The sequence below is a fragment of the Artibeus jamaicensis genome, unplaced genomic scaffold, assembly GCF_021234435.1.
Source record: "Artibeus jamaicensis isolate MK-2021 breed Jamaican fruit bat unplaced genomic scaffold, CSHL_Jam_final contig_464, whole genome shotgun sequence".
Taxonomy (NCBI): Eukaryota; Metazoa; Chordata; class Mammalia; order Chiroptera; family Phyllostomidae; genus Artibeus; species Artibeus jamaicensis.
Window position 1 is genome coordinate 18,616,294 of NW_026521842.1, and position 11,428 is coordinate 18,627,721.

The window sequence follows — 11,428 nt, forward strand, 5'->3', positions numbered from 1 at the left end:
CTGGCGCCAAAGGAAGAAGGCGGAACTGAACCCAGGCCCAGAGCCCGCTCCAGCTCCAAGGCTTTGCCCCTTTCCCGAAATCTCTGGCCATCCCCATTGGCCAGACTGTCCCTCCCACTGGCCCCAGGGCCCCTCCCACCCCCATCCAGATAAGGCCAGCCCGAGACTGCTTCTCTAGGCAATAGGCACTAGGGCTGGAATGGGGCCGCCTGGCTCCCCATGGCAGTGGGTGCTGCTGCTGCTGGGGCTGCTGCTCCCCCCTGCTACCCCCTTCTGGCTCCTCAATGTGCTGTTCCCCCCGCAAAACACGCCCAAGGCTGAGCTCAGTAACCACACACGGCCCGTCATCCTCGGTAAGCCCCCACCAGGCCCCTGATGTGCCAGGCCAGACCTTGGGGAGCTTGGGCCCCAGCCCCTGGTAGTCAACCCTGCCAAGGCCCTTCTGTCCCTGCATTAGTCCTGATACCTGCCTCAGCGTTCGGAGGGGCCAGAGGCTTATCTTGCAGAGAAGTCAACCCTTTTCCCTCACCGCACTGTTCCTCTGTTTCTAAGTTAGTGGGTGGAGTTGAGGGTGGGGGGAGGTGGCCGGGGGCGCTGGGGCTGGTGTGTGTGCCTGAGGGCTTGGTCCGGGCATTACAGGCTGTGGTCAGCTGTAGCCACTGGACCCTGGTCCAAGCCCTACCACTCCTTCCTCAGCCCCCACCTCAGCAAGGACTAGATGCTTAGCTCAGGAGAGCGGGAGAGGCCCATCAAGGCCTGCCCCCTGCTCCTAGGCCCAGCCCCACCCCACCCTCCTAAACCTATTGGTTCCCTTGTTCCCACCTTGGACTTCGGCAGTAATGGAGAGACAGGCTAAGTGTTTGCTTTGGGAGGGTGGAGGTCAGTGGCCTTGGCCTCTGCACTTTTCCTGCCTGAGGGAAGCCTAGGCTTTGTACTGCTGGGCAGGCAAGTGGGGTGGGGTGTGATTAGAAAGAGGACCCTGTCCTTAGTCCCTGGGGGTTAAGGGTGTGGGGGATGAAGGCTGGTCAGTGCAGTGGTGGGGGGTGGCTATTAGGCTGGGGTGGGGGTCACTGGGGAAACCTGAGGAGCCCAGAGTGAAGGCTAGTGCTCACAGTGCCTGGCTGCATGGGGAATCAGCTGGAAGCCAAGCTGGATAAACCAGATGTGGTGAACTGGATGTGCTACCACAAAACAGAGGATTTCTTCACCATCTGGATGGATTTTAATATGTTTCTACCCCTTGGGGTAGACTGCTGGATCGATAACACCAGGTATGTTCCATCCCCTTGGCCCCAGCTCCCTCACCCTGCCCCTGCCCCTTAGTTTCTGGCCAGCTGAATGTCCCACTGTCCCCAGGGTTGTTTACAACCGCAGCTCTGGGCGTGTGTCCAACGCCCCTGGTGTACAGATCCGTGTCCCCGGCTTTGGCAAGACCTACTCTGTTGAGTACCTGGACAAAAACAAGCTGGCAGGTGTGTGTACTGGGGGAAAGGTGGGGCTCTGGACTGTGGGGGCCTGCAGGCGCCACAGCTAGAGCCCCAATGCTGCTGCCTCCCCAACAGGTTACATGCACACCCTGGTACAGAATCTGGTCAACAACGGGTATGTGCGGGATGAGACAGTGCGGGCCGCCCCCTATGACTGGCGGCTGGAGCCCAGTGAGTGCCTCTGTGGATGGTGGGCTCGGGGCCAGGCAGGTAGCCCCTAACCCCCACCATCCTGACCCCATCCACACCCCTCCCCCCACAGACCAGCAGGAGGAGTACTACCAGAAGCTTTCCCGACTGGTGGAAGAGATGCATGCTGCTTACGGGAAGCCTGTCTTCCTCATTGGGCACAGCCTTGGCTGCCTGCACCTGCTCTATTTCTTACTGCGTCAGCCCCAGTCTTGGAAGGATCGCTTCATCGATGGCTTCATCTCTCTTGGGGCTCCCTGGGGTGGCTCCGTCAAGCCCTTGCTGGTCTTGGCCTCAGGTGAGAGAGCCTCTGATCACCTGCATCCTATAGGCGGTCTGAAGGGTGGCATGAAGCTGCCAGTGGACCCACCCTCACTCCCACTTCTGCTTACAATGCCAGGCCCTGGGTGTTGTCCACCACCCCTGGGGTAGGGGCCCTTCATTTGCCAAAGAGTAGTGAGCCCAGCCTAGACCATTAGAGTGGCTCCCACCAGAATCTGTCTTAGTGATGAAAAAGGGAAAGTTTGACAGAAAGGAAGTGAACCCCATCAGTTTGACTTCCTGCCTTGGGTTTGTTCCTGTGGCTTCAGCTGGTACCTACACAACTTTTAGCTGCCTCCTGTTCCCAGGAGCCCCTTTGCCCAGGGATCTGCCTTACTGAAGACAGATTTGCCAAAGCCAGGACTGGACCCTAGGAGCCCCTCCACCTCTTCCCTAAGGAGTAGCACAGCTCCCACCCATTAAGCACTAACTGTTTGCTTGCCACAGCCAAACGGTCTTCCCTGTAGGGTTCATGGTCAAGTGCCGGATAACTTCTTGAGACCACATCAGTTAGTCCCATACAGACGCAGCCTCCTTTCATACTTCCCGGAACAGAGTTTGGACCTCTGTGCAGCGTCAACTGCTGGGCCAGCAGACGCTCGCCCAAGAGAGCCAACCAGCCTGTCCCCACCTTCTGCATGTACACAGCCACCCTCAGGAAAACCTTCCCTGCCCTCCTTCGAGGCCCTACAGCTCTGCCTCACAGAGGTGTGAGGCTTTACATTTAGTAAGCACACATTAAGTACCTACTGAATTCTGCTAGGTTTGCTCTAGTCTGGCTTGGAATCAATGTTTGGATTAGGCTGGGACAGAACTGAGCACCCACCTGAGCTTGGGTTGGGCAGCAAGTTGTGGACTGGGGGCAGCCAAGCCGGGCTTCCTTGCCTACCTTGCTCCATGTCCACAGGTGACAACCAGGGCATCCCAATCATGTCCAGTATCAAGCTGAAACAGAAGCAGCGCATAACAACGACGTCCCCCTGGATGTTTCCCTCCAGCCTGGGGTGGCCTGAGGACCATGTGTTCATCTCCACACCCAGCTTCAACTACACAGGCCGTGACTTCCAGCGCTTCTTTGCAGACCTGTACTTTGAGGATGGCTGGTACATGTGGCTACAGTCACGTGACCTGCTGGCCGGCCTCCCGGCACCTGGCGTAGAAGTATATTGTCTGTATGGTGTGGGCCTGCCCACTGCCCGCACCTACATCTTTGACCACGGCTTCCCCTACACAGACCCCGTGGACATGCTCTATGAGGATGGCGATGACACTGTGGCCACACGCAGCAGTGAACTCTGCGCCCTCTGGAAGGGCCTCCAGCCACAGCCTGTGCACCTGCTACCTCTTAATGGGACACAGCACCTCAACATGGTCTTTAGCAACCAGACACTGGAGCATATCAATGCTATCCTGCTGGGTACCTACCGACATAGCATCTCTGTAACTGAAACTGCCAGCCCAGGGCCCCTTCCCCCTGAATAAAGATTCTCCTTTGGCCCTCACCAGGTAGCTCAGTTGATTAGAGCATTGTCCCCAATATGCCAAGGTTGTGGGTTTGATCTCTTGTCAGGGCATATACTAAAGGCAACCTTGTCAGGGCACACATAAGAAGCAACCAATTAATGCATAAATAAGTGAAACCACAATTCAAGATTTCTCTCTAAAATCAATTAAAACATAATAATCCTTTGTTGCCGCAAGCCTTGCTTTGTGGGTTGTGGGTTGAGGGGGAGGCATTAGGGTTCGTACAACGTGATTAATAACTGCAGGCCTGGTGCTTTGTGGAGCATACGGCAAGATTGGCTTTGCTAAAAACCTATGACTGAATTAAGCATCTTGAAAGTACAGCTTCCTGCTCTCCTGCTTGAGCTGGTAAAGCAGCCTGCCTTTGTGCCTGCCTCCGTTCTGGGCATGGGGCCTGGGGGGAGCTGCACACACCACTGTGGCATGGGGCACGTGGAGCCAAGGGTTCCAGATGGGGACGATCTGAGTTATCCCTCCCAGCTTCCAAAAAGGCAGGTGAGACCTCACCTCTAGACAGGGCCTTTTGAGAGCTAGGTGGGTGACAGAAGTACAAGAGATTAGAATCAGGGAATGACAACCATTAATCAGATTGTTTCACTAATGAAGTTTTAATTAGCCTTAATGGAGGTAAGTAGTCTACAATTAAAGTTTAAGGAAAACAAGGGGCTGAGTACTGTAGGTCAACGAAGGGCTTACCAGGGGAGGGGTGCCTATGCTGAGATCAGATGGAAGAGAAGGGTAACATGAGCCACTGTAAAGACTTGGGTTTGACCCTAAGAGCAGCGAGCAGCTGCTAAAGGATTTAACCAGGGCAAGAGTACCAGATTTCCTTTTGCAAGGTAGAGCTGTAGGGAAAGGGGGGGCCAGGGAACATGGGGAAGCCAGGGAGGACAGTGAGATGAAGGCAGTAGTTAGGCAAAAGGGTCATTTGGGAGGTGAAACAGTTACTAGATGGACAGCCGAGAGGCCTCTCTTGAAAGAGGCCTCTGGAGATTAGGGAAGATGAAAGGGACAGCAGTGTCACCATCACCATTCACTATGCAGAGGATGGAGCCTTTGCATTTGGGTTTCAGGGTAGGAGGCAAAGGAACCAGAGGACAGGCAGGAGTTGGGTGAAGTAGGGTGACAAAGGACAAAAGGCTATGCCTGATGCTGTTGGGATCAGAGACCTGCAAAAGGCCCAACACCCTTACTAGGATCAGAGGCAGAGGTTCAGACTGGAAGTGTGAGGGGCTCACAGAAGGGAGAGATTTGTCCATTTGTTCAGAGGATTTGAGAGCAGCATGGAGAGCCAGGCAAGGCTCTCTCCCCCTTTCCAAATTTCTTAGGACCAGAGGTGAAAGTGAAAGAGTAGGTGCAAAATACGCCAGCGTCGAGTTAAGGTGAAAGCGAAAGCAGCTGCAGGATACGTGGAGCCCTGCAGAAAACAGGCTTCCGCCTTTCTCGCTGCTGGTCCCACTCTTCTAACCACCGACCCCCAATCCCCGGACGGCCCTGACAGCCCCAAGATGCTGCAAACAGCGCTTGAGGCCCGAGGCGGCTTCTCCTTCGATAACTGCCTGAGGTAGGAGATGGTTTGTCCCGAGCTGTCCGTGCTCTCCTAAGGCCTTGCCTGGAGTGGACACCCCAAGAGTCTTTATTCCTGGTGGTGAAGGGCTATGTGGGGAAGCATGTGGTGGACGACTTGGGTTCCCAGGCTTACTCCGGAAGGTGAGGGAGAGGAGAATGGAGTTGGGGCACGTGATGGGGGGCCCAGAAGAACAGAAACATGAGCCACTCTCCTCCATTCCTTTTCCAGAAATGCATCTTTGGAACGCAGTCTGCCAGGACTCCGGGTCCCTCATGCGCGCAAGACCGGGACCACTATCGCGGGCCTTGTGTTCCGAGTGAGCGGGGGATTGGGAGTTGGGAGGCTTAGAGGGGCAGCCTGGGGTCTGGCAGGCCCTGAGCCAACAGCCTGTTCCCCCCGCTCCAGGACGGAGTCATCCTGGGCGCGGATACGCGGGCAACTAACGATTCGGTCGTGGCAGACAAGAACTGCGAGAAGATCCACTTCATCACGCCCAAAATCTAGTAGGAATTCCCAGCCCCACACGAGAACAGCCCCCTAGTTCTCATACCCTGTCTGCCCCCGCGCTCCCCCCACCCCACGCACGTCCTAGCCCCGCCCACATCGACTCTCGATTCGCCCTCAGCTGCTGTGGTGCTGGAGTAGCCGCTGACGCCGAGATGACCACTCGGATGGCGGCATCCAACATGGAGCTACACGCGCTGTCCACGGGCCGAGAGCCCCGCGTGACCACGGTCACCCGCATTCTGCGCCAGACCCTCTTCCGGTGCTGGGGCAGGGCTGTTGGGGAGGGGCGGGGCTGTTGGGGAGGGGCGGGGCTGCAAGGGCTGGAGACCAGAAGAAAGGGCGGGGCTGAGAGGTCCCCGGAGACCGGAAGAGGCCAGCCTGTGAGGAGTTGAGCAAAAGGGAGTGGTGTTAGTCAAGAGTCTACCGACTAGCGGAAGGGGTGGGACTCAGATCCAGGGGAAATGTGGAGAGTGCAGCCGGGTGCCGGTGCTGGAGCATAACCACACCCACTCCGCGCTAAGGTACCAGGGCCACGTTGGTGCTTCGCTCGTCGTGGGCGGCTTAGACGTGACAGGACCGCAGCTCTACAGCGTGCACCCCCATGGTTCCTACAGCCGTCTGCCCTTCACGGCCCTGGGTAAGCGCTTCTGCCGGGTCCCCGCGAATCCTGCCCCTGTGCTCTTGGCCTCACGTTTGTCTTGGCGTTGGGACAACTGCGGCTTATCTTAAATGCCCCTCCTGTCTGCAGGCTCCGGCCAGGACGCGGCTCTGGCGGTGCTGGAGGACCGGTTCCAGCCGAACATGACGGTGAGCGACACCTGCCACCCACCTACATGGTCGTTGGTCGAAAGTGCACCCGGGAGCTGGGGGAGGGCAGAGGGACCCTGGGCTAGTCTGGAGGTTGGGGAGGCTTGACGATCGAGGGATTTGCCAACAGACCACCGTCAGTGCCAAAGCTTTGGGCTGCTGGGAGCAGTCAAAGCTCTGAGAGGAGCGTTTGGAGCTGAGGCGGGAAAGGGCAGGTGGGGCCTGGAGTGTGGATTTTGTTTGGGGTAGAATGGAAGTGGATGACATATGTTGTTTCCAGGGTGCCTAAGACCCAGAAAGAGAAAGGCAGTGAGTAACACGGTGGATTGGGGGCCAAGACCACATTGGTTGGGTAGACAGGCCACTGGAAGCAGAGCCTCAAGAGAAAGTGACCCAGAGAAGTTTGAAGATGGGGCAGTGCGTAGTGGGAACAGAGATCTCTGGAGAGAGGGAGGCAGAGACCAGTGGAAGTCTGGGGTAGAGATGAGGGTGCAGGGTGAGTGAGTTGTTTAGCTGTGAGCAAATGGTAAGTATCTGGGCTTCAAGATTAACACAGTCCCCAGGTTGCAGCCTGATGGTGATTCCAAAAGGTACCACCAGGTCTCACACATACACACACATCGCCACAGCTGGAAGCCGCAAAGGGGCTGCTGGTGGAAGCCATCACTGCAGGAATCCTGGGTGACCTGGGCTCCGGGGGCAACGTGGATGCATGTGTGATCACGGAGACTGGTGCCAAGATGCTGCGAACACTGAGCTCGCCCACAAAGCCCATAGAGAGGTGGGAGCAAGAGATACAGGGGAAGTACTGGGGAGGATGGGCTGTCCGTACATAAGGTTGGGGCTGCAAGAGGGCATGCCACATAATGGGCGCATATTGAGAAGCCCTTTCTCCTCTCTGCCAGGCCTGGCCAGTACCTTTTTGCCCCTGGGACCACAGCTGTTCTGTCCCAGACAGTGACACCACTGCCACTGGAGCTGGTGGAGGAAACCGTGCAGACCATGGAGGTGGAATGAAATAGGCTGAGGCTTCGAGCTTGGAACAAGGGGAATAAACGCAAAAAATACAAACAGCTGAACAGATGGCTATGTTGTTCTTGGGTAGAGGGTGCAAGCAGCCAGCAGAAATCTATGACTAAGGTATCATCCCTGCAGAGGCCACTCCTACTGCTCCAGTGTCTTAAGAGGACCCCTTTACTCAGGGCTCCAGAAACTCAGCCCTGGCAAGTACTGAAGGCTCAAGGTGGAAAGCCCCCTCCTGACTCCACACCATGGAGGTTCCCCTACCACTCCCATACCTTGCTCTTGCCCTCTAGTCCACTGAGGGCCGTTGTGAAACCTGAAAGGTCCCAGTCCCAGGTACTGGCCCCACTTAGGGCCTTTGCCTGATTCATCAGTAGCCCAGGACAAAGCCCATCCCCTCCCAGTCAAGCCCCTAACCTGGACCCCACTAAGGGCTCAAGTGCTGGTAGAGGAGCTGTTCCCTGATTCCAAGGGCAAGTTCTCAGAGCACTCCTCATCCTTGCTACACCTTTAGCTGCAAAACCTGAAGCTGGGTTGTGAGTAGGGAGATTGACTCCAAGTTTTCTGGGCCGACAGGAGTCAGAGAGCGCATTTGAGGACAGATGACAGGGCACATTTATCCAACAAATCTTTGCTGATCACTTTAAGTGCCAGGCTCAGGTGCTGGAGGCAGGTAGGTAGCAGCATACTGCCCTCAGAATGGCTGAGCTCCACTGGGGCTTTGCAACTGCCCAACCTCTAGGAAGGGTCTGCTCTAGGCTGGACATCCCTGGGCCTGATTGCTTCCCCCAATATTTGTACTTTAAAATATAAAACTTGAAGAACTGTACACTGAACACCTATATACCCACCACATCTGCTTTACCAAATATCTATTCAGCCCTCTCTTCACCCATTAACTCATTTTTTAACTGATATGTTTTTTAATTAGTTGAAAGCCTCATACCCCTAGAAGGAAGCCAGCCAACTTAGCCATTATAACTTTGCACATAGGGGCCTCTTCTCTCCCTTGGTTCAAGCTCAACAACAGGCTGTCGACACCAGGGGCTTGCCCACAAGCTGCAAGGCATGGAGGTTGTTCGATGACTGTCATCCTACCAGCAACCTCCCTACAGGCTTGGGCAGCAGTCACCAAGGGTGCACACCTTGCCCTCCTGTGTACCAGGCCCCTCCCAAGCATTTCATCATTAAGGATGTCATTTCAGGGCCAGACAGATGAGGTTTGTGTACAAAGATACCATGTGCTGTGGGAAAGTCACCATCTGTGTGAGCAAACTGGGACTCCTGTTCTAAAATAAGGGATCATTGCCCTGGCCAGGCGACTTGGTTGAAGCATCCTCCCCATACATACCAAAAGGATGCAAGTTTGATTCCCAGGCAAAGCACATAGGGTATATACATAGGGTATGTTGTGTAGATTCAATCCCCAGTCGGGGTGTATACGGGAGGCAACTAATTGATGTTTCTCACATCAATGTTTCTCTCCCCCCCACTCTAAATTCAATAAGCAAATCCTCAGGTGAGGTTTTAAAAAATAAAATCAGTTCACAACCTACTAGAACCCCTGTTCTGGCCACATCACCTGACCTGCCACAGCAGAGCTGGTACAGATGGACATTTCCTCCACCAGTCAGGAACACCCCAGGTGCAGAGCAGACTTCTCTGAGTCTGGTGCCCCAGGTAGGCCTGGGAGGCTTCCCTGATCCAAGCAGTCAGGTGGCCACCACAGACTTACAGTGAAGTCCTTAGAGCCGAGTGCTCAGCACTTGGGATGGGGAGTGGTTCAGGTAGTCAGTCAGAGGCCAGGTTTTAGGGGTGGAGAAGGTGAGAAACTCACACCTGGGCTCTTTCTGGTACATCCGGGCCTGGATGGAGAACCCTAGCCTAGAGAGACCCTCCTCCAGAACAGAGCGTGGGACAGGGCTGTGTTCATACAGCTGGTCTGGCCTCATGCCTGGGACTTTAGCCCAAGGACGAGGAGACTTATAAAGCCAGGCCCAGTTCTCAGACTCACACCTGCCACAATGCTGCTCAACCTGACCCTTACCATGATCCTGCTTGGCTCCTCCTGGGGTAAGTAGGCCTAGACCAGCCTTGGCTCCCGGCACCAGCTCAGGTTTCCTGCCCAGAGGCTCAGGGAGGGGGCCAGGCTGTCTAGAAGGGAAGCAGGTAGACAGAGTGGGTAAAGGAAAAAGGGTGTGCCAAGGCTGTGAGGAGGCAGGAAGTAGACAGGAGTTCAGGCCAGGCTCAGGAGCCAGGGAGGGAGGGTTTAGGAAGCTGTGAAATGAAGGCTGTACATGGAGCTTAGGAAGAGCCCTCTGGCTGCATGAAGCAGCAGAGAGGGCATAGAGCCAGAAGCAGCCTATCCAGCCATCAGGAAGAAAGTGGCCTGGGCAGGAGGGTGGCGATAGATGTTGGGGAACAGTGAGGAGTGAGTTGGAGAGACTGGACAGCACTTGGAGGCTCGTTGAGCAGGAAGGATCAAGAATGTGCAGCGGCCCAGAAGAAGCTCAGGCAAGAAGGGGGTGGTGATGAACTTTCTCCATTTGGACTCCTCTGGGGTGCAGTGCTGGGAGCATTTGGAAGGAGAAGCAGGGAGAGGTGGGCTGGGGTGTGGAAAGCGGGTCCTCACCAACCCAATGGCCAGGCTGTGGCATTCCTGCCATCAAACCGGCACTGAGCTTCAGCCAGAGAATTGTCAACGGGGAAAACGCAGTGCCAGGCTCCTGGCCCTGGCAGGTGTCCCTGCAGGTACATGCACCCTGGGGATGGGGCAGGGTCCCAGGTGTTTCATGCCTAGGCAATGCCTGAGTTCTTCTCTACTTCTGACCCTTGACCCCAGGACAGAAGTGGCTTCCACTTCTGCGGTGGTTCCCTCATCAGCCAGTCCTGGGTGGTCACTGCTGCCCACTGCAACGTCGAGTGAGTGTTTCCACACCACCTGCCCCTCCGCAGCCCACCTCTCCCCACTTCTTTCCTCTAGATGCCCCCACTTTGTTGCTCTACCCTCCCTTCAGCTGTCTAACCCCACTCTCACTGCAGCCCTGGCCGTCACTTTGTCGTCCTGGGCGAGTATGACAGGTCATCCAACGCTGAGCCTTTGCAGGTTTTGTCCATCTCTCGGGTGAGTGCCTAGGCTGCAGACATGGGGAGGAAGAGTGAGCAGTACAGGTGGGTGGTATCAGAGGGTGAGGAATTCAGGGCATGCCCCAGCCTAGCCCCCATAGCATCTATTAACCCTGGGGGCCTGTGCTCACCCCATCTTACACAGCCCCTTCCTGGCTCCACAGGCCATCACACATCCATACTGGAACCCCAGCACCTTCAACAATGACGTGACACTACTGAAGCTTGCCTCCCCAGCCAAGTACACAACACGCATCTCCCCGGTTTGCCTGGCTTCCCCGAATGAGGCGCTGTCCTCAGGCCTCACCTGTGTCACCACTGGCTGGGGCCGCCTCAGTGGCACAGGTGGCAGTTTGGGCCGAAGATCTGGGTGGGAGAGCTAGGGTGAGGACGAGGCGTTTGGGACCTGATTACCCACTTCCGGCACACAGGCAATGTGACCCCAGCACGCCTACAGCAGGTGGCCCTGCCCCTGGTCACTGTGCAACAGTGCCAGCAGTACTGGGGCTCACGTGTCACCAACTCCATGATCTGTGCAGGTGGCTCAGGGGCCTCCTCTTGTCAGGTAAGCACTGGCACCCTGTCCTGTCCTCTGGTATCCCCCAGTCCCCCATGCTGACTTCTCCCCTCTCCCTCCCTCAGGGTGACTCTGGAGGACCCCTTGTCTGCCAGAAGGGAAACATGTGGGTACTGATAGGCATCGTCTCCTGGGGCACCAGCAACTGCAATGTGCGCGCACCTGCCATGTACACTCGGGTTAGCAAGTTCAGCACCTGGATCAACCAGGTCACAGCCCAAGGCTGAGCCTACCCACAGGCGCCTCTCCTCTTATCCCATAAAGACCCCAGACTCTATCCTCTTGTGTCATCTGGTT

General features: G+C 56.1%; 3 protein-coding genes across 4 annotated transcripts; all 3 read left to right on the plus strand.

Annotated features, from left to right (window-relative positions):
- Nucleotides 1-78: 78 nt before the first annotated feature.
- LCAT (lecithin-cholesterol acyltransferase) lies at nt 79-3,499 on the plus strand. The gene is made up of 6 exons (XM_037162578.2): nt 79-353; nt 1,115-1,271; nt 1,357-1,472; nt 1,563-1,658; nt 1,750-1,974; nt 2,905-3,499. The coding sequence occupies exons 1-6, from the start codon at nt 200-202 to the stop codon at nt 3,477-3,479; spliced, it is 1,323 nt and encodes a 440-aa protein (XP_037018473.1). The 5' UTR covers nt 79-199; the 3' UTR covers nt 3,480-3,499.
- A 1,374-nt stretch (nt 3,500-4,873) lies between these two features.
- On the plus strand, nt 4,874-7,484 carry PSMB10 (proteasome 20S subunit beta 10). Of its 2 annotated transcripts, XM_037162607.2 has the most exons (8): nt 4,892-5,085; nt 5,320-5,407; nt 5,497-5,594; nt 5,717-5,857; nt 6,120-6,235; nt 6,347-6,405; nt 7,035-7,186; nt 7,311-7,484. In XM_037162607.2, the coding sequence occupies exons 1-8, from the start codon at nt 5,030-5,032 to the stop codon at nt 7,420-7,422; spliced, it is 822 nt and encodes a 273-aa protein (XP_037018502.1). In that variant the 5' UTR covers nt 4,892-5,029; the 3' UTR covers nt 7,423-7,484. The 2 variants fall into 2 exon arrangements, with proteins under 2 accessions (XP_053522767.1, XP_037018502.1); XM_053666792.1 differs by lacking the exon at nt 7,035-7,186 and having other exon boundaries at nt 4,874-5,085.
- A 1,183-nt stretch (nt 7,485-8,667) lies between these two features.
- CTRL (chymotrypsin like) lies at nt 8,668-11,376 on the plus strand. Its single transcript, XM_037162550.2, has 8 exons — nt 8,668-8,694; nt 9,312-9,501; nt 10,076-10,179; nt 10,271-10,350; nt 10,471-10,552; nt 10,719-10,899; nt 10,986-11,119; nt 11,197-11,376. The coding sequence occupies exons 1-8, from the start codon at nt 8,668-8,670 to the stop codon at nt 11,356-11,358; spliced, it is 960 nt and encodes a 319-aa protein (XP_037018445.2). The 3' UTR covers nt 11,359-11,376.
- Nucleotides 11,377-11,428: the final 52 nt, after the last annotated feature.